General features: G+C 41.1%; 1 protein-coding gene across 3 annotated transcripts in view; it reads left to right on the forward strand.

Annotated features, from left to right (window-relative positions):
- hook3 (hook microtubule-tethering protein 3) overlaps positions 1 to 22,355 on the forward strand; it is a 40,389-nt gene that overhangs the window by 9,638 nt on the left and 8,396 nt on the right. For 2 of the 3 annotated variants that reach the window (XM_080018266.1, XM_080018265.1), the window contains exons 2-17: positions 1,864 to 1,949; positions 2,868 to 2,940; positions 3,347 to 3,397; positions 3,928 to 4,060; positions 4,433 to 4,500; positions 5,170 to 5,232; positions 5,440 to 5,523; positions 8,765 to 8,928; positions 9,914 to 10,054; positions 10,377 to 10,464; positions 10,553 to 10,666; positions 11,680 to 11,790; positions 12,191 to 12,275; positions 15,508 to 15,577; positions 18,432 to 18,572; positions 20,384 to 20,471. In XM_080018266.1, coding sequence (XP_079874392.1) covers positions 1,864 to 1,949; positions 2,868 to 2,940; positions 3,347 to 3,397; positions 3,928 to 4,060; positions 4,433 to 4,500; positions 5,170 to 5,232; positions 5,440 to 5,523; positions 8,765 to 8,928; positions 9,914 to 10,054; positions 10,377 to 10,464; positions 10,553 to 10,666; positions 11,680 to 11,790; positions 12,191 to 12,275; positions 15,508 to 15,577; positions 18,432 to 18,572; positions 20,384 to 20,471 — 1,560 coding nt within the window. Of the gene's footprint in view, positions 1 to 1,863; positions 1,950 to 2,867; positions 2,941 to 3,346; positions 3,398 to 3,927; positions 4,061 to 4,432; positions 4,501 to 5,169; positions 5,233 to 5,439; positions 5,524 to 6,216; positions 6,280 to 8,764; positions 8,929 to 9,913; positions 10,055 to 10,376; positions 10,465 to 10,552; positions 10,667 to 11,679; positions 11,791 to 12,190; positions 12,276 to 15,507; positions 15,578 to 18,431; positions 18,573 to 20,383; positions 20,472 to 22,355 lie in introns of all 3 variants that reach the window. The other variant, XM_080018264.1, reaches the window with a different exon arrangement.

Consider the following 22,355-nt stretch of genomic DNA (forward strand, 5'->3'; position numbering starts at 1 on the left):
GGACTCCCGTGACGTTAATGAGGGATTGGCAAGGCAGGTTCTTAAGACTGCTCTCCACAACATCAACAAACACAGAACACAGAAGAGAAACGGCACCGGCTGGGAGGTCACTGAGCTGGACAACAAATGACTCCCAAGGAATCGACGGAGGAATATTCATCCGTTGAGCAGTCTTTATCACAGATATCAGTTGTCATTGTTTTGTTTCGTTTGATTAATGAAATGCTTATCTTGAGCTATCTTTATTTTTGGGCCAATACCTTCAGATGAGGTATCGGTTTTGCGTACAACTTGTGAGAAACTCGCTCCTTTTTTAGACAATTTGAACTCAAGATTAGTAAATAATTTTGCTTGGCTCAAAGCACAACACAAGCTTCTTATCGTTTTCCTTCCTAAAATTATTTTCTTACCTTGTTCGCTATGTGGAGAACTTTGCTGCGAAGCTGCTGCACTTCACACGTACATGCCTTTCAGGGGGAAGAAGGTAGAAGCTGAAAGCTATGCCTTTATGAAAGCTAATGTTGCATCTGCAGACTCAATAATCCAAAGAAAGTATAAATGCTCAACTGTTGTGAATGCATTAAACTTAGCATGTGTTAACTTGAATATCTTATATTATACCAAAGATGAGCTTTGATGCCAGTTGACTGAGAAATATTTCAGTCCATACCAAAGTAAATAAATAAAACAAGTATAACAGAGTAAGTATCTGTGACATCACAAATCATATTTCCTCTTTATTTAAGGTAAGATTTGATAACACTTTATTAATCCCCTAAGGGGAAATTGAGGCAATGCGGTCGAGGAACAGTTACAATTTAAAATGAGAGAAGGAATAACAAATATGTTATTTATTTGTTATTTGCTCGGATAGATATTCCACATTTATCTGAGATGCATGAGCATCTGTAATATTATTCGGGCCAATTGTTGCCAGATATTCAAATCGAGTACATACTAATCTAGGTGAGCTACAGCTATGGCGCTTGGGAACAGCGTGTAGCTTGCAGGTCCCGTTATGACACGTACGGATAAAAAAAGACAGACAAGCAGAACCTCTGTCTTTTTCTATTTCTGTTAACATTCCAACATTCCTATTCTCTCACACTCCCTTCATTCCTCCGTTCCATGTCAGGCACACGGATTGCTGACGCTTAAACAGCGAGACATTCTGTCTGCCTTCCAACTGGGAGGGAGCTTGGAAATAAGAGGATGAAGCCACTTGGGAATGGTCATTGAGTTCCGTGCACTTTGTTTTTTATTTTCATAGTTTCACCCTTAAATACAACAATTCAACTAAAAATGTCATTTGGAGTTGGATTGGCCGATCGAATTAGCCTCGTCATTTTAGAATTCGTAACTTAATAACACGCAAAGTGTGAAGGGAAAGGTATCTTGAATCTAATTAAGCAATAATTGTTTGCCAGTTTTTTGATATTGGTGTTTTACATGACATCATTTAGCAGACGCTTCTGCCGCAACTTACGTTCAGTACATTTTGTCGTGTTTCACACTTACGTATTGGTAGAGTTGACTGCAATGCATGGTCTCGTCACACATCCAAATATCTGGTCATTCCGTCTTTTCCCTTCTTTTTAAAGACGTATCGATACGTGCTCGCATTGTCTAAACCTGCAAGATAAACGTGTTTCTCAATGTCTTTTTAAATGCGTTCTCCTTATGACGGCCCGTGGGGATTGCTACCGTAGACACTGTGCTGTGCAACATAAGGCTGTGGCCCGAAATGAAATGAGGACCTCGCCTGATATACAGTGTTATAGGTGTTTGCCCCACACGTGTCCAGTGTCACAGATAGCCACGCTTGTCTGCTTTACACCGAGCATTTGTTTTGTGTCCGTTTAGATCCAAACGTTTGGAGTGGAGGCGCCATGCAAGACTGTGGAAGACCTGACCAGCGGGGTGGTCATGGCCCAGGCTCTCCAGAAAATGTACGTGTTATTTAATTGAAACTACACCTGGAAATGCGCACTCAATTTCTGCTCGGCCACGGCAGATTTCCGTCGGCCCCTTTTTTGCATCTACTGTGTTGTTTTAGAATATTGATGTGTATGTGGCGTTGCTAGACTGCTACAAGTTGTTTAAAATTATTTAGACACATGACTTAAATACAGTATTAGATAATGCGGACTGTAATACTGTCAACCTCAGATTAATGGCAGAAATCAAGATGTAGTAATTCTTTGAGCTTTTTTCCCCTCAAATTTTAGGGTTGTCTTCCAAAGAAATCTCCCAAATAAAACATGAATTTATATTAAGCAATGAGTTCCTTGAGTTTTACTTTTTTTGTTTATCATATAAATTAATGAGGTTTTACCTGGCCGCTTACCTTTAACTTTAGCCGTGTAAAAACAGCGAGCATTGTATGCTGTTTCACCGGTATACATTATTACATTGTTCCTAATGCCTCATAACCCTTCACACATTCAAAAGGTTAAAGAGTTAGAGCTGGGTATCAACATCTGATACTTTATGGTGTTGATCAAATTACATTTACTATCAAGATGTAAAAACTTCACATTTGATGCCAAATTTGTGTTTCTTATTAAAAATTTTATTTTCTTATTTATTTAAGCGATGCTTGCTAGATTTATACACTTTATAGCAGTATGTGACCTTTTAACTGAGCACTTCCAGTATAAAAATAAAAACCCAAATAGTTAAATATAGTTTCGGCACCAGTGTCAAAGTAGAGGGTATCTGTATTGAACATCAGTAACGGATCCCCAAAACTAATCAGAAGGTTGCAGGTCATCATCATTGCGTATGGTATTCCTACTTGTGTCCTATCTTCAACCGTCATTCGTTCTTTTGTGTCGTCCGTTCTTGTGCCTGTAATGATCTTCTAGTGACGCCGCGTACTTCAACGATGGTTGGCTCAGCAGAATCAAAACCGAGGCTGGAGATAACTGGAGGTTAAAGGTGAGGAGTGCATTCTCTCTGACCTCGCCTTCCTTTTTTGATTTGATCTCCATTTAGCCCGTGGGAAAACCCACATCGGCAAATGGATGACCACGGCTGCGTGCCCACCACTGTGGACTCCACACACTCACACACACACACACACACACACACACACACACACACACACACACACACACACACACACACACACACACACACACACACACACACACACACCCCCCCCCCCAACACCTGCTTTGAACGGAATCCCAGTACCCTCCTGGTTGCATTCCTCCGGGTACTGCATATATGTATGACCGTATGTATGTGACAAATAATCTCTTGAACTTGAACTTTGTTCACCAGGATCTACACGCCGATATCTGTCCCATTTTCACGATTATTGTTTTTGTTCTTATTTCAGACCAGCAATCTCAAGAAGATTCTTAAAGGCATCATAGATTATAACCAGGAGGTAAGACAAACGATAGTGAAAAACATTAACGGCTGTCAATGCTGCGTTGCTGCTGTAATTTGAGGGGTTTTGACTGCGTTGATCTGCTTATTATTACAAGTGCCATTCTATTCCAACCATCAACTATAAATATCTTTTAATTTGAGCCTATGATAGAATCTTGGAATAGGAGATTTTATCCCTACGAAATCCGAAACCAAAATGTTACTAAAGACGCGGCTGGCACATGGACAAACAATAAGCACCTGCTTTGCCGTAATATGGCCGCTTCGTAAGCAACCCACTGCCTAGAGAGGCTAAAACTTGGAGTTGTTAAATGTTATTACCCCTTGATCGGCTGAGCTGTATTCCAATTGGCCCTTCAACCAGGATGTTAACTTCTCGTTTCCCAGCATTTGCATCGCTGCCAAAAATTGATCCGTGAAGCGAGTGAAGACGATCGACTGATGCTGATCATTTTTATTCCAGCGTATGTTTTAAATAAGGTCGGCGTTCAATGAACTGTGATTGCCCTCTGCCTCCTGATGCAGGTGCTCGGCCAGCAGATCAATGACTTCACGCTGCCAGACGTTAGTCTTGTTGGAGAGCACTCTGACGCAGCGGAGCTCGGTCGGATGCTGCAGCTCATACTGGGCTGTGCTGTCAGGTGTGAACAGAAACAAGGTGAGCGTCGCCGCTTTGACTCGACGGTTCTTCCCATCAGCGGAACGTGCTCACACAGAGCAGAGGGGCCGTAACAGCCAGTTGGTGAATTAACAGTTCACACGGTTTTATCACTAAAATCATAATCTCTGTTATTTTTCCTCAATATTGTGATCACTATTGTTTATAGCGATCGTTCATCCATTTTGGGGAGCAGAATTACTTTATAGCACTTTGTCAATAAACAGAAAACAGCCTTCACAATAGTAATGTATTTTATAAACCTATATATAAATAATGACAAAAATGTAACCAAATAAAAATAATTCACCCCGAGGACTTATTTATTTCTTAAACTGTCTCTGACATTTTCTTTGTCCTGTTTTGCTTTAGAATACATCCAGACGATAATGATGATGGAGGAATCTGTGCAGCATGTCGTCATGACGGCCATCCAAGAGGTAGACCGTTTCTAAAGTCTGTGGTACTTGCATAGTTTGTTTGGACTCCACTTTGCAGCCGGCTGTTTGGGGCTTGGTATGCACCACTGTGACTCATGATTTATACAGGGTGTTTGACAGGGTTATTAAAAGGGGGACAATAGCACCGTGGTTGGCCATCTGGCCTTCTCCCACTCCTTGATGGATTTGCAACCCCCTGAAAAGTATTAAATGTATCTCCGTAATACCTGAAGACGTTAAAATTAAAGTTGATTATTTAAGACGCTACAATGAGTTATCCCACTACTTACCAATCAGTGTCGATGATTTTTTTTTTTTGTTTGTTTTGTTTTCATAACCAAGATTAAAAACTGTTCCAAATGCTTGTCAGAATAGACATTTTGTACAGCGGCTGGATGTGAACAGCTGTTCGGAACTACTGGTACATTTTCACCTTTTTCTGATTCCGATGCACGCGCCACTAAGATGTAATAGAGCTGAATCTCCGCTGCTGATGTCCACAGCGGCCACAACGCCGAAAATCCAAAACGACATGGTTTTGTGGATGATTTTGACAGATTGAAATATTTTCCAGTGCGTCGTACAATTGTTTCAGTGTTGTTGGTAATTGCCAATAAGGCAAAGGTGCGATCTACAATTTCTAACCCTTCCCTGTGTCTCTGTGTCTAGCTTATGAGTAAAGAAACTCCCGTTTTGGGAGGAAACGATTCATATGTGGATCTGGACAGACAGGTATGGAAACTGTTTAACAACGTACATGTTGGATGTAATTGCATGGTTGTGAACTCTTAGGTCTCCTTAATGCACAGAAAAACCTATAGCTCTTGCACCATTGAAAGTAGCAATGACTCTGAATAATATCCATATATCGGGTCCTACATTTATTCCGCTGTCTTGGCGCTGTCATAATAGGGAGTGTGTTATTCTGGTACTTCTCAGTTAAAGAAGACCGCAGAGGAGCTCAGTGAGGCTCTAGCTACCAAGGACGAAATCGCCCAAAGATGCCGTGAACTGGACATGCAGGTTTGTTTTTAAGATACTCTCAAAATGAATCTTAATTGTATACAAGTCTTCCTGGGGTTCCTGGAAAGAAACTGTTATTTTAACTAAAGTTCTTGAGCGATTTATTTTATTTTTTATTCTTTTTATATATATATATATATATATATATATATGGGGTTTTTTTTAGTGATGACTTTCAGTACTGAGATTTTGAATATTCATAGTTTTGTCGCAAATGTTTAAATTTACTTTTTTCTTTTAAATCTCTATGTATGAAATTGAGGTTGTGACTGTCTCATAAGTTCCCGAAGAAATGCACGGATACTTTGTTTAAAGTAGGATATCGCCAATACTAAAATTGAATGCAAGAGCCAAATCAAAGATGTCAGATATTTTCTTTATTTGTTTTCTTTTATTTTCAATGTATCGTGTGCCAACAATAATGTTCTATTCAGTGCAAATTAACGTCCTGCAAACTATCATCCAAAGTCTGAAAGTAACGTATCGGGCGACACCTAGTAACAGTAATTGACTGTCTGTAGTGAAAAAGTTGCAACCCAGGCAAATTAGAATTTCCCTGTTCCTGAAATTCCTGATTTTCCCCCCTGGGAATTAATGAGGCGTTATCTTATCTTCCCCCAATATCTGGATTGAATTCAACGTTTCTTGAAGTGATTGTCTGACTGTTTCGACGCTGTGTGCCTTGCTTTGAAGGCCCTCCATGTCCAAGAGGAGCGCGATAGACTGAGGTTAGAGTTAAATGAAGTAGAAGAGAGGGTAAATTCCAACTTTCTTTCACTCTCTCTTGTCCATCCATGGCGTGTGCTGTGTCTAATAGCCCCGGACCTCTTATCAGCCTGCTTGCACCAGCACCCCCTCCAAATCCAGAGTTTCCTTTTTATCTCCTCTGTGTGTGTGTGTGTGTGTGTGTGTGTGTGTGTGTGTGTGTGTGTGTGTGTGTGTGTGTGTATGTGTGTGTGTGTGTGTGTGTGTGTGTGTGTCACGCCTGCGTGTGCGCATACTGTATGTGTGTGTGTTGCACACTAGTCACATGCAGCACCGTGTGTGTGTGTCAACCCTCAACTTATAACTTCCTGCCGTGTGAACCCTGGTGTCTGATCAAAGTGTGTTCCCCACTTCAACGTCAGTCAGGAAGATGGAGGAGCTTCCCTTTTGGGCCGAGGAAGAAGTCTTAAGAAACCGTTGTCAAAAATAATGTTAAAAAAAAAAAAGAAGAAAGATCTACTAAGATATACTGTCATCTCATTTGTTACGTTGCTATTTTTGACCACGTCCGGTGGATAGTGTTGTTAATCACTGCACATCAAGAGGTTTCCATATTTTTGGAGGGTTTCAAATAGCTTTCGTGGGGTCTGTTGTAATGCTTTCGCTTAAGAAATAGGGAACGAGAAACAAAAATGAGGATCTCATCGTGCATTATGGCTGCTACAGGCAATTGTGACGTGTTCTTACAATTTTTTTAAATAATTTAACTTATTGCACTTTTTCTGCTCAGATATTATTTAGGTGAACTTGGAAGATTAATAGCATTAGAATATATATTTTAATTAATTTTCTGTTTTACTATGAATTTATATTTTGAATTATTTCTTTTAGAAATCGTCGATTTCCAGCAACCCATGCGGCCGGAAAATAAATGATAAAATTGAGAACTCAGCCCTAGTCTCCACAAGGATTAATTGTAAAACACCTGTATGTACTGAACGTACTAACCCACCAACTCCAAAACTTCGAAAAGGTATCTCAATAGGATGGGAACAAGTGGTACTGTATACGCTCAGGATTTTACCTAAACCTGCACTATGTAGCTTCACAATGGGAGCGCCCAGAATGGCTGAGGGTGCTACTGCACATTAATCTTTTTTTTTTTTTTCCCCAATTGTGCTGTGAAAGTGGGAAAGTGGGAAGTGTGAGGTGGCTCGAAACCTCATGAGTTTCATTCTGACAGCGAAAACCCCTGAGGTTATAGGAGCGTTGAAATCATGTGGCGGCGTGTCACTTTGAGATGAGATTCAAGATTCAAGAGGTTGTTTGTCGCATACATATACCTACGGTCATACATGCAGTGAAAATGTCACGACACCCGGTGATTACGCACAATAAGCTCCAAAAATACTAATCTGTGTGTACATGGCTCGACTGCACCAGTCATGCACACCAGCCATTTCAAGCTGGCTTTCCCCAGCCTCTTAAAATGTGGACGGAAAGATTTTCTTGTTTCGACACATCCACCTCTTAATTAATATTGACAAATGTGTTCCATCTCTTAATTGTGAGAGTGACATAGTGCAAGTTTGATAATTGTTTCTTGAGAAGGCTCCTTTTTGATAAGTACAAAATCGGCATCTCCTCCGACAATAGTGTACATGTAAAAAAAACTTTGAAAGTGAAGAGGAAAAAAAAAAAAAAAAAGGTTGGATTTTGAAGTCGTTTTCGACATTAAGTTGGACCTATACTTACCCCCACTGGGCTGTATTTTCTGATGAGCACAAATGACAGTTTCTTAATACCTAAAACGGTTGCTGCTTTGCTTTGTGTGGAGTTTGACACCCTGCCCATCATGTTGAGAAGGCCACGTCAAACCGCATGTAGCCCTGTTGGCGACATCAGTTTGTTGGTTTGCCACTGTTTTGATGTGTGCTTGCTTTTTTATTTACTTTTTCTTCTTGCACAACTGTGCACCCCTGTTGGGGTGCACAGTTGTGGCAACATAATGCAAGTTATTCTGTACAGAAAAAAAAAATATTCTGTCAAAATCTTCACCAAGAAAAAGAGGCTCCGATGCAAGCTTATTTCACACATAGTAAATAAAAAAAAAAAATCCCTCTGCCCCTCCCTGCTTTTCCATTCATTCTTTCTTGCTCTGCCACCCTGCTTTCTTTACTTTGTAATCTGTTTACTCTGCTCTATTTTCCTTTTCTCCATCCTGTCCCTCTTCCCTCTTGTGTCCATCCCTCCCCGTTGTTTAACTTCTATGGTCCAACTCCCTTCCTCTCTTCCGTTTTGTTTTCCTTCCCTTTCCTGTACCCTCCCATCGTTTGTCCTTCTCTACCTACCTCTCCTAATTCACCACCTCCATCTCCCTCTCCATTATTCCCCCTACCCCTCCCTGTACTGTCTCTATGCCCTTCCCTGCACCCTTATACCCCTCTCCATACCCTCCCTGTACCCTGACTATATCCCTCTCCATACCCTCCCTGTACCCCTCCATGCACCCTCCTTTTTACCCCCTGTCCCGCAGGTGGCAGCCCTACAGGAGGAGAAGGGCAGCTTGCTGGCGGAGAACCAGATACTGATGGAGAGGCTCAACCACTCGGACTCCATAGAGGACGTCAACAGCCCCGCCGGGCGCAGACACCTCCAGCTGCAGACACAGCTGGAGCAGCTACAGGAAGAGACATTCAGGTGGGCGACGGCGAGAAGAATGGCTCACCGGAGGGAGTGATGAGAGAGGACAAATGAGTTTTCTCTTCATCGCTATCTGTTCAGTAAATTCATACGGAAGCGATGATAACATGGATGGTGCAGTGGCAGTAGGTCAAGATTCTGGGTGGAGTTTTAGGTGATTGCTCTTGACTTTATATGAATAAGGCCAACACTTGACACACCGTCAGATCTTCAGGCGTACGTTTACATTTAAGGATAAGAACCCCTCCCCTGCCTTTCTTACCCTCTGTCCCATTTTCTACTTTTCTGCCTCTGCATGAGCGCTCTCTGTGGTCACCTTCAAACTCCTCTGATTTATGGATTCATAGATAGATGTACTTTATTCATCCCCGCAGGCAAATTGCAGTTTATGAATGAAAGGGGAAAAAAAAAAACTTTATCTGTGCTGAAAGGTTTATACGCTCAGGCTTAATAACTATAAACAGGAATAAAGTGCAGACCTAGCTGAGACATCTGCAACGACACACTTCATGTCGCGTGTGTGCAATGTGTTTTTCTTCAGTATTTTGATACCAAATCAAAAGTGGAGTGCTTGTGAGTCAGCCGCAGGTCACCAGATCCCCCTCCTTCCTCGGCTGCAAACTAAATTTTCCGCAGCTTTGGAAGATTACCAATGCGATTTGGGACTTTTAACAGGCGCCAACGCCGCAAGAATTTGGAAAGACCCAATTATCAAACATGTTTTGATTTTAACTGTGGCGTTCCGGATGTGAATCATATGAGAGAGCTTTAAATCTTTCTCTCACGCATACACAGTGATTATTAATAGTATTTTAAAGTTGTGTTTTATCTGTAACCACATCGTACAATCGGCCTGTAGACACGCTGCGTGTTTTGCTTTCTGCTTCTCACAACTCTGTTATCCTCTTCTCAAAACTCTCCTAAAAATCCCGCTCCTATGTTTATGTGCTGAATCCAAAGTTAACCCGGCAATTTGCACTAGGCTGGAGGCGGCGAAAGACGACTACCGGATCCGCTGCGAGGAACTGGAGAAGGAGCTGTTGGACGTCAGGTCCCAGAACGAGGAGCTGACAACGCTGGCGGATGAAGCCCAGTCCCTCAAAGACGAGATGGATGTGCTGCGGTAAGATTTTGACTGTGATTGGTTATTTAGGGCTGAAGGGAGCAATGTATACTTAATGTTTGTGTGAAATGTGGTTGTTAAAAAAAAAAAAAAAGTTAATATAATATTAACAAATTATTATTATAATAATTATAATATTTTCCTTACAATTTATGGGTTCTCTCAAAATTATAGCTTACAATTTGCCTGTGTTGATACATCAATTTATTGATCATGGTTGGTTTCAAGATTGGAGTTGCTTCCTGCTAGTTACGCACCCTATTTATTGCAATATAAACATGAAACAATATCTAAGCGCTTGAGCCTGTTGCTCCATCTGCAGGCATTCGTCCGACAAAGTGTCGAAACTGGAGGGAACGGTTGAAAACTACAAGAAGAAATTGGAAGACCTGGGTCTCCTCAGGCGACAGGTAGACACTCGCGCTCTCTCGATCTCTCTGGCGTCACGTGCTTTCATCCCCTGTCTCACACTCTGCGCTGGGAACTTTTTGTTCGCAGGTGAAGCTTCTCGAGGAGAAGAACACAGCGTACATGCAGAACACCGTCAGTCTGGAAGAGGAGGTCCGTAAGGCCAACGCCACCAAGGGCCAGCTGGAGACGTACAAGAGACAGGTGAGATGCGCGCACACACACACACACACCCCAGAAAATGGTTTGTTAACGCGGTGATCCATAAAATAGTCTGTCGGGTTTCGCTCCTCGTTACTTTTAAGACGGGGACTTACTTCTCTCTGAAGTTCGACTCTTTCCGATCGTTTTTTTGTTTTGTTTTGTTTTTGTTGTTGTTGGTCTTTGTGATGATGGGGATATTTATTCACCCGGGGGGTGTTCGCCTTTGTCAATGTTGGTGTTGACGAACACGACCGGCTACGCCGCTTCATCAAGTTCACCTTCCTTTTCACTTCTTGCGGGGGCCTGATCTTTTCATTCTTGCTGTGAGAGACAGACCCCACCACCAACAACGGAAACTGCATGGGAGGCTTGGGCAGATTGACCGTTAAATTGTTTTCATTTACATGAATTGACAAACAATTTTTTTACATCTATTTTTTTTTTATCCGCCAGGAAAAATCTGAGCATTGAAACGTTGTCAGTGCAGTTTACCGTGTTCTGAAACTGATCCCACGCTCTGTATCGATCAGAGCGGAGCCTCTCCGCTCAGAGCTGGTCGTATTTATTATTTGTAATGTTCATTGTTACTTTTGTTATTTTTCCTAATATATGACACACATATTTAATCACAACTGACTTATTTGTCCCCACTGTTCCGTCACATCTCTCCCCCTTGCTTTCCGTTGCTGTGGGACAAAATTTTGTTTTTGTGTCGATACTTGACTTGGAAATAATAAATCCAGCACTTCTGTAACAGTGAGACCGCATTTGCTGCATTACATTACGTTCTATGCGCACGCAACCCCCCCCCCGCCGATCGAATCGTCGATCGGCGGGCGGTTAGGAATTTTGCACGATCGCCCAAACCTACTGAATATAAAGGAGCGCATAAATAAGGTCAAATGAAAATTCTTATGGATTTTCGGGTATCATCTCCATTATAGTTTTGAGCTTTTTGAGTAAATATCATGCACATTAACAAACTGCAGCACTGAGCCCTCTGTCGGTTCCAGGTCGTCGAACTTCAGAACAGACTGTCGGAGGAGTCCAAAAAGGCCGACAAGATGGAGTTTGAGTACAAGCGGGTGAAGGAGAAAGTGGACTCTCTACAGAAGGAAAAAGACGTACGCACCTTCCATTTATATTCATTGACTGACTTTATTTGTCTCCTGGTACAAAATGGGAGCGCGCATTTCTGATGACATCATGTGACCAGGGCTGCTGATTATATGGAGATTTGTTGTTCGCACAGAGCTGACGTTGTCTCTGTTATTTTACAAAGTGGCATCAGTTTTTCTTGATATGTTGTGTTGTGTTATTATTGTTTTGCAGATGAAATATGTTTGTTTTTTTTTGTCAGATGTTCAATTCAATTGTATATCTATGTGACAAATAGTCTCTTGAATTTGAATTATAAACAGAGGCATAGTGCTCCACTAAGTTAAGAACCATTTGCTTTGTTTTTTTTTATTACTTATAATAAGAACGTTTTTTTTTTTGTTTGTTTGTTTTTTCCCTCCGTAGCGCATGAGAACAGAGAGGGATTCACTAAAAGAGACCATTGATGAGCTGCATTGTGTCCAGGCCCAAGAAGGCCAGCTCACCTCAGGTAACATCCAGACCTCTATCAAACATGCGTTTGGTTTTGTCACAGTTTTCACCAGAAAGATCTTTGTTTGGATTTAAAGATTGTGGTGTTGTATTTGGTGAGTTTTTAGTCTGCAAGCTTAGTTTCATCCATTCATTCAATTCGAATTCCCAAAATTCTTCATTAATATTGGCCTATATCATAATTTTTGTTCTTATATAATATGTAGAGATGGCACCGGTCATTCTTATAACAAATCTATCTGAAATATCACTGAAATGTTTTTCAGTGTCACATGAAGAGAAATAAAGTATATATTTGTTATTTAAACGCTCAAATTTTGCACAAATTTGCGCTTTCTGTTTTTTTTTTAATAACATTTCTTTATTTTAATTTTTTTCATGAAAGTGTTCACTGGTTAAAACAAAGCAGCGGTTTTGGACAATCATATTGTTGGCAATGTGTTTCGTTATTTTTTTCAGTATCGGCAGATATTTTATCATAAAGATTGTGGTGTTGTATTTGGTGAGTTTTTAGTCTGCAAGCTTAGTTTCATCCATTCATTCAATTCGAATTCCCCAAATTCTTCATTAATATTGGCCTATATCATAATTTTTGTTCTTATATAATATGTAGAGATGGCACCGGTCATTCTTATAACAAATCTATCTGAAATATCACTGAAATGTTTTTCAGTGTCACATGAAGAGAAATAAAGTATATATTTGTTATTTAAACGCTCAAATTTTGCACAAATTTGCGCTTTCTGTTTTTTTTTAATAACATTTCTTTATTTTAATTTTTTTCATGAAAGTGTTCACTGGTTAAAACAAAGCAGCGGTTTTGGACAATCATATTGTTGGCAATGTGTTTCGTTATTTTTTTCAGTATCGGCAGATATTTTAGTATTGGTATCAGAAAAGCAAAAATGGAATCTGGCCATCTCCAATAATATTGGGTTGAGTTGATCTAAACCGATGTCGTCTGTACGGGGACAGTGCTGTACAGTTTTTAATAGCAAAGCATTTTTTCGACCGGTGTGACCTGATGGCCAAAAGAAAAAACATTCTGCGTCCCTCAGCAGCTCATTGTTTTGGAGTTTGATGCCCTGATGTGATAACCACCCTCACACAGCAGGCAGGGGATGGAGTGGTGTATATTTTGTTAGTTATTTTTCTATTATCATAGTTCTAGCTAGGGCTGTACCCGACTCAGAATTGTATCAGTGGAATCGGATTCGGCTGTTCATTGGCGTGGAGGGGCGGGGCACAAGCGATTGCACGTGCCTAGGGTTGGGGACCGAGATATAATTATTTAGGCTATATAACCCATTTCTAACTTGCAGTAAGATTAAGATATTTGTCTAAGACGCATTTCCGGTAATATCAGAAGAGACAACTCTCCTCTCTCTCTCTCTCTCTCTCCTGCTCCATCGCCGGAATGGAGATATGCGCGAGGGGGGCGGGGCCGGCTCCCTCTGCCTGCCACTCTCACATGCACGAGGAGACGAGGGTGCAGATTGCGCCTCGGTGGCCCTCTCGCCATGCGCAGAAAATAAAGCAGGGTTTATTTTGCTCCTAATTTGTTTTTGTCTTTCTCCTAGAAGAAATAAAAATAACCGATAAGAGTACTGTTAAAGTACCGGATCAATAAGCAGTATCAGTAAGAGTAGTAGTAATACCGTTAAAATCGTAAAGATACCCATCCCTACGGGTTGTGCCCCGTTTATATAATAAAACAAGTAAAAACAGTGTGTTTTTATTTGGGTTTTTTTGGAGGAACGGTGCACGCGAACCGGGCACACTGAGAGCCGTGTTTGGGTCCGTGTCCGGACGATTCACATAAAAATATATTTATAATTACTCATTGAAATGTTATCCCTGTGCATTTTGTAAGATTCTATCTGTTTTATCCTGTTATTTTAATGCACGATGAGTGACAAAACAAAACGACTGCTCGACTGGTTTTCAACTATGATATAACTCGTTGACTTTCAGGAGTCAGCCCTAGTTCTAGCAAATTCCCTTTTTATCGGCTTGACAGATTCACCAGAATTCTACAACATCACAAAGTTAGTTTGTTTTGAAACTAGGTTTTAATCTATTTAGACCTTTTTAATTGAGGAATCACTGTCACTAAGAACAATAAATAAACCGTTCTACCTAAAATACCGTATTGACCCCAGTATAAGTTTTTATTTTTCCTGGAAATTCATCTGGAAAGAGTGGTGTGGTCTTATATTCGGGGTCTCGACTTAAAAATGTCAATATACGGTAGGATAATAAAAAATAAAGCGTGTGCATTAGGAGGATGGTTTCAATCTGTTTCCGCATACACACGTACCTTACAACTGTGGAACAACGCCGAAACGCCGTCCTCGCCCCACCCACCACTCGCTCTCCATTGCTGTCATAGTTCACTGGGAATCTGAACTTTTCCCACATGCTTGATTTAAAAGAAGCAGTTGGGTCTTCTAGCTCCTGTGTGTCAGACTCATTTGCACTCGCCATAGTGTGACTCACTCAGTAGGACGCCAATCAGCCTGAGCTAAGCTTAGGATGCTGCCTACTCGCTCATTCTCCGGGTGGAACTCACCCTTGTGAAATTTGGTTCTTCGGTTGGATCTTTGCACACTCCGAACGACTGCATGCTGCGTTTTCATTGTTTTCAAATAAAATGATTTTCATTACAAAAACAACATTAGGCCTTCAGAAAATATTTTTCCAAAAATGAGTCTTGGAAATAGCGGGTGGGGGGGGTCGTCTTATAATCAGGGTCGTCTTATCATCAAGTCAATACGGTGTGTGAAAAAATGTGCTATCTGTTCTGTCCGTGAGATCACATGTTATTTGCAGTACAGTCCTTAGCTTTACACAATTTGGTCAACAACCCTTGTTTGTTGTTTGCTCTGCTTATTTACTTGTCCCTTATTTTTTGTGGCGTTTACTGTTTTAAAGTTACTGTAGGTAAACTGAAGAACACAGTGCTTGTTATTTAAGAAGCACTGCACTGAGCAATCACTTATTGTAGTATCCTGCCACTTGCTGAGTATTATCTGAACTGTAAGACTGAATATAAATGATGAAAGTTTGATGTTAATTGTACAGGGTTCCTACAGATCTCTTGGAAGTTTATCGTGTACTTTTGGTTTTTTGGTTGTGACCCTTTAAAGGTTAGAAATACAACATTTTGAAATTATGTTTTTCTTGCATGATTGTCTCCACCTGCAATGACACAACTGCTTCATTTGTAGGTTTGTTTCCATTGGTCAGTAACGAGGGCTCTGATTCGCTGGCCGCAGAGATCACCACCCCAGAAATTAGGTACGGCTTTAATTTTACTCACTTTACTATCTAACATTACTCAAAGGTCATGTTTTTTTGATTACTTATGAAAAAAGAAATAGTTCACGTAGAGAAAAGGAAAAACAATATGACAAAAGTTGCAATTTATACTGCATGTTAAACTTTGTTTGGTGGCGTAACACTGTTACCCCTTTGTAGAAAAACAAAACGGTATGAGACAACAGCCACCAAGTTAACTCATAGTTTGATGTTGTGAGAGGGTTTATTTTATTAGCATTTTCATATTTTTAGATGTACTTACTTAATTTCATATTTTCATAGGCGTGCTGCTTAAGCAGACAAATCATTTGCAGCACTCATTTGGGGTCATCTCTGGTTCCTGTTGATGTTCTGACACAGTAATGACCTATTCTGGATTAGCTTGCTCTTAGGGTTTTGGACTCCTCGACAGCTTTCACTGTGTTGGTATGTTTGTCAGATTACATCTCCAGTTGTGTGTATTATTATTCAATCCACGTTGTTTCCTGTGTAAGGCCTGACAGACTCACTGTGGGTCTGTGTGTAGCTCCTTATGTAATCGGTGGACTCCAGATGCTTGAGTTACATCAGCCAGACAACTCCTTTCCAAGAGGGCTGGAGCGCCTACCCACTCAGCTGCATTGCATGCTTTGGCCTGCTAGTGGCCAAGGTTGGATTCGCTGAAGGAATGTTCTGAGCAAAAAGAAAAATCACATCACCCATCTGTTCAGGCCGTCATTTATTTTTTTTTTCCTTTCAGATTTGACTATAGCATTTCGAAGAAAATGCAATTTGGAATGATTTGTGGGCCTTTTCTGTGCTCCTTTGCTCAAGCATGTGTTTTCCATTCTTACTGGAATTGGATGCACAATATTCAATTACTGTAACACGGTTCATGGAAAACCTATTAATCTGATATAAAGGCCATTCTCTGCAGTTGGCATAGAAAAGGCTTTGTATGCTGTGAAGAAATACAATAGTATAGTCATTATGCTGCATGTCTCAGGTACATTGTAAAATACCTTCTTCTGTATTCAACCTGCAGCCTACACAAGAATCATCCGTATAAAACCGTTGTCCCAAACATGGTATTAAGGGGAAATGGTTTAGAAGGAGGTGATTCACCTCCTTCAAAATGGAGACAAAGATCCAACTTCCTGCCATTAGTTAGTATCTTATATCTATATTTTACCATTTGGGCTATGCTTCTTTGTGCTTCATCTTTTTTAGCCAAGCCTTTCCTACCCAACAGACACTTGTTGCCTTAAAAAGCCTGGATACAAACATTGCCTAGGCTGTGCTAGCCCACAGCTGTGAGTGTTTCTGGAAACACTTGGCCAGTCCTTTTGTTGGCAAGGAAGCGACTCGCCCCACCCTGAAAAACCTCAGCCCTGAATAGACAAACTGTACAAATTGCTATCATAAAACAGATAGAGGGTGTCTGGCCTTGGATGCTAACCTAAAGCTAACATTGATGTTTATATTTTGTTTCGCAGACACTTCACTCATGTTCTTGATTCGGGAAGATTATTGAAAGCACAGGAAACGGAGACAATCTGTCTCACACGAACCCAGCTTCATGTCGAAGCCAACACGCTTCCAAGCTTCAAAACAGTATAAACTCACTAAAAGCAAAGTTTGGGGTATTGATATTTTCGACGCTTTTCAATATTAACGGTTTCTTGAGCCATCTTAACATTTTATTATGTACGCACCTCTGATTTGACAAATCTTAAGCCCCTTTCACAATCGCAGTGAAAGCCGTTACTCTGCTGGCATTGTTCCATATTGGTGTCCTGTGGGAAGGGCAGCCGGTCTAGATGCTCCGTAAAAGTCGCTCCGTAAATTTCCCCACTCTTGAAGTAGTATAATTTCTGGCAAATTGCCGGTACAGCTGTAAATGGAAGTATGTGGGAATGGAAGCAGTAACATTGCCATAAAGTAGTGATGGAGTGAATCCAGGTAAAGCACAAATAGTGGGTTTTTACCAATATTTATTTCATCCAAATGTTTAAAAAAATTAGAAAAAAAAAAAGAAAAAAACATTCGGGGGGCGGAAAATGCGATTCCATACCGTGGCGCTTGGCTGCAAAGACGAAAAACTGAAAAACATCCAGTCTCTATGGAGACAGGCCTTCTTATTCTTATATGTGATTCTTTTTCTTCTTGAAAATGCCACTCAGACCCTAGCCGTGTCTTTTAGAGTTAGGGGCGCGCTGCGCTGACGTCGGGCACAAGCACTTTGCTCGCTTCCCCGGGCTCTGTCCCTTATCAGTCAGTGGAGGGAAGACTGGCGAGGCGGGGAGACGGGGAGGGAAGCACTCATCGAAAAACCGATTCTGTTGCCTAGACTCGTGTGAAATTAGAGACCTTTTGCGGGAGCATTACGTCATGTATCCGTGACCGTCATGTATGTGGGAACAGACTCCATACGGAACTTTTGTATAAAGGAGGCTATGTGGAAATGACTACCTGCTTCCTCTGCCGGATATTTTTTAGCCAGCAATGTTATGTATTCCATGTGGGAAAACCGGCTTAATTTGGTCCCATGAATATAGAGTGCTGATATACTGTAGGTAAAAGATCCAGCCTCATTGAGGCGGGGAAAGGCCAGGTGTGATGGAACTAAAAACAAAATCAGAAGAAGCTGACCAAATGTAACACAGTGAAAAGTGTTCTTTCCTTTGAGTAATACGAAGGTAAAAATACAAAGTATGCGTTTCTTTAATATTAAGTACATGTTGGTATATAATAACTGTCCCTATGTCTGTGTAGCTTTTGTGCAGAGGGAGATGGACTACAACATAATTGCGATGTAACATGTAATCGTCTGCTGTCATTTATCTCTTTGTAGAGAACATTTGATTCGTCTGCAGCATGAGAACAAGATGCTCAAGCTGGCCCAGGAGGGATCGGACAATGAGAAGATCGCCCTGCTGCAAAGTCTGCTTGAGGACGCTAACTGCAGGAAGAATGAACTCGAGACAGAGAACAGGTCAGTGAATCCTTCATAACATGGAAATGTTCCTTTCTTCCCAAACAATGAACAATAGACCTTTTGTTGGCAATGTTTGCCAATGCCACAACATTAAAGCCACTGACAGGTGAAGTGAATAACATTGATCATCTTGTTACACTGGCACCTGTTAAGGGGTAGGATCAATTAGGCAGAAATTGAACAATCAGTTCTTGATGTTTTGGAAGTAGGAAAATTGGACAAACATAAGAATCTGAGCGACTTTGACAAGGGCCAAATTGTGATGGCTAGACGACTGGGTCAAAGCATCTCCAAAACTTCGTCTTGTGGGGTGTTCCCGGTATGCAGTGGTACCTTGGTTAGTACCTACGTTAGTACCTACCAAAAGTTGTCCAAGGACAGACAACTGGAGAACCGGCGACAGGGTCAAGGCTCAATGATGCGTGTGACTAGCCCGTCTGGTCCGATCCCACAGAAGAGCTACTGTAGCACAAATTGCTGAAAAAGTTCATGCCGCTATGATAGAAAGGTGTCAGGACACACAGTGCATCACAGCTTGCTGTGTAGGGGGCTGTGTAAGTGCAGACCGGTCAGAGTGTCCATGTTGACCCCTGTCCACTGCCGAAGGCGCCTACAATGGGCACGTGAGCGTCAGAACTGGAACATGGAGCAATGGAAGAAGGTGGCCTGGTCTGATGAGTCACGTTTACTTTGACATCATGTGGATGGGCGGGTATGTGTGCGTCGTTTACCTGGGGAAGAGAGGGCACCAGGATGCACTATGGAAAGAAGTCAAGCCGGTGGATGTGGTGTGATGCTCTGAGCAATGTTCTTCTGGGAAACCTTGGGTCGTGACATTCATGTGGGTGTTACTTTGACACGTACTACCTACCTAAGCATTGTTTCCGACTAAGTACACCCCTTCATGGCAACGGTATTCCCTGATGGCAGTGCCCTCTTTCAGCAGGATAATGCACCCTGCTGCATTGAAAAAATTCTTCAAGAATGGTCTGAGTACGGCGTTTCCAGGGCCCTCCGACACCGAGACACAGAAGATCTGGTTGAGAACACACCAGTTTATTGTAGAGTGCGGTCGAGGTGGAACAAGCCGGGAGCAGATGGACAGCATGTCATGGCAAGGGCTCCTCTCCTGTGTGTGTGGGGATGGGGATTTTACCGGTTGCTCGTCGATCGATCTTAGATTGATTACTCTTGATTACTTGATTACTCTTAGAGTAACCAATGTTAGAATAATCAACGTTAGAGTAATTGGGATTACCCTTAACAAGTTATCCCAATTACTGAGACCCAGGAGAGGTGTGGTTGCCCAAACCACACCACGCCCACACCACAATGACAAAGAGTCAAGGTGTTGACTTGGCCTCCGAATTCCCCAGATCTCAGTCTGATCGAGCATCTGTGGGATGTGCTCGAACAACAAGTAGGATCCATGGGGGCCCCACCTCACAACTTCCAGCCCTTGAAGGTTCTGCTGCTGACGTCTTGGTGCCAGATACCACAGGACACCTTCAGAGGTCTTGTGGAGTCCATGCCTCCACGGGTCAGAGCTGATTAGCCGAGACAATAACACACCTGTTAGTGGTTATAAGTGGTGGTTTTAATGTTGTGGCTGATCTATGTATACTACCACTACTAGGATCCTTTCTGGATTTTGACCTGCCCTTCTTTTTCTCTTATTTCCCTTTGTTTGTTTTGTTCTGGTATAATAGACTAATGTGCCCTCTAGTGGTCAGCAATAACACATTGTAAGTTTGATACAATGGAGCTAATGTGTTTTAGGTTTTTTTTGTTGTTGTTCTTTTCCATAGGTTAATAAATCAGCGTCTGTTGGAGGGTCAGAGTCAGGTTGAGGAGCTACAGAAGAGCCTGCAAGAGCAGGGCTCCAAAGCAGATGATGTAAGTAATGCAACCTGTGTAATGGCTGACGTTTTGCATTTCCCCTTTTGTTAAATATTTCATATTTCTTTCTGTTAATCCTTTCTGTTAAAAGATTCTGTTAAATACTTTATAGAGAATATTTAAATATATAATTTTAACAGGAATATATACTGAATTAGTTTCTCCAGATTTTTCTTTCTTTTCTTTTTTTGTATTTAAGTTGTTCATGTGTCCAAGCTCGGCTTTTGTCCTAGTGCATAAAGCTATTAATTTTGTTGAGGTCCATTTTTTTCCATAAGTTGCTCAGTTGTCTGGTGTATTATTAACCTTACTAACATCTTCTAACAATGGTGTCATCCATGTTTCTCATCTGTGCTTGTGTGTGTGGCTGTGTTTGTGGCTTTTTGTTTTAGCTCCTGATTCATTGTTTTTTTGTGACTGCTATAAGCTGTATGTGTAGAAGACTCTTGATTGGAGGACTTGAGGCTCCCCACATCATCGATGACATTTCCAAGATGTAGTGCATACTTGGGATGACATCACCACGGTTGCTTCCCAAGCGACAAAAAAATAACTGCTCCTCTGTCTCCGCCTCCCCCTCCTCCCTTCTGGAGGCGGTGGGCGAAGCGCCCCAAAACCTCTCCTGATGTCATCTCATCCGTGGGATACCGAGGTCTATCTTCTTCAGGCAGTAAATGTTATGTTTAACATGTTGGCAGGAAATCATCTTCAGGTATTAGGCTTGTTAGAGACTAAAAACTGGCAGAAATTTAAAAAAGTATGATCTGCTCAGAAAAAACTACAACTATGGAGAACGGTGATTTAAATGCTGATACTTGGTTTTAATTTTTGTTATGGAATGTGATGGAGTTCAGTTCTCAGGTCGCGTTTGATTTGATCAAGTTATGTGGATCTGTGTGAGCATGTTCATCGTCTCTCCGCCGCTGTCCTTTCCCTTTTGCTAAATAATGAACCGATCAAAGCACCTTACGTTTCTGTGTTTCTATGAGCTCTCGGATCTCAACAGTATCTGCCAGCCCATATGCATTGTGAAGATTGGCCTGCCCGGCCAGGTTCAGGCTCACAAGTCCCCTGGCCATGCAGTCAGTTTGTTCAGTGTGGCTTGTGCTTTCCGTGGGCAGTTATGTGTTTCTTTCCATCAAGCAACTCTTTTGATTTCCATTTTTCTTTTTTAATTATGCTCTCTCCAATCAGACTATAGTAAGTATGAGTTGATTTGCCCCCCCCCCCCCCTTCTGTAGAGCATGTGAAGTACTGATATTGCCCAATACTTGCAATCTCTCTTCCAGTGCTTTTAAGGACTCTTAATACATGTGCAACAACCTAGAATGTAATACGATAATCCAGGTTTACTTTTTTTTTTAATAAGTCAATTGGAGGAACAAAAAGGTCAGAATATTTATCAATGTATTGCATTATGACATTATGGTTTTCATGCCATTACATATTCAAAACAATTTTAATACTTTGTTCCTGTTGCCAAATAATGAAGTGGAATTGGCCTCCTTTTCATTATCTTACAACTGTTGACATTTTGACAGTATGTGCAGTCATTACATTGAGTTTTTACACATGGAAGTCCTATTTCTTCAAAATATAAGATATATATATATATCTATATTTATATATATCTATATCTATATCTACTGTGTATATATATATATATATATAAACTCCCCTCTTAAATTATAAGTCCCCTATCACGGTTTATTTTCTAGAAATCTTGTAGCTTTAGTAGTTAGTACTATCTAATATTTTCTAATCTTTTTTCCCCCCCAGAATTCTCTTAATTCTCTTTTACTCTTACATCCACTCGTAGTGTCTAGTTTTCTGATAAAGAATTAAGCATGTACTCTTGTTTCCAATATCTTGTCTTGTACT

The sequence above is a fragment of the Zeus faber genome, assembly GCF_960531495.2.
Source record: "Zeus faber genome assembly, chromosome: 17".
In the NCBI taxonomy this organism is placed as follows: Eukaryota; Metazoa; Chordata; class Actinopteri; order Zeiformes; family Zeidae; genus Zeus; species Zeus faber.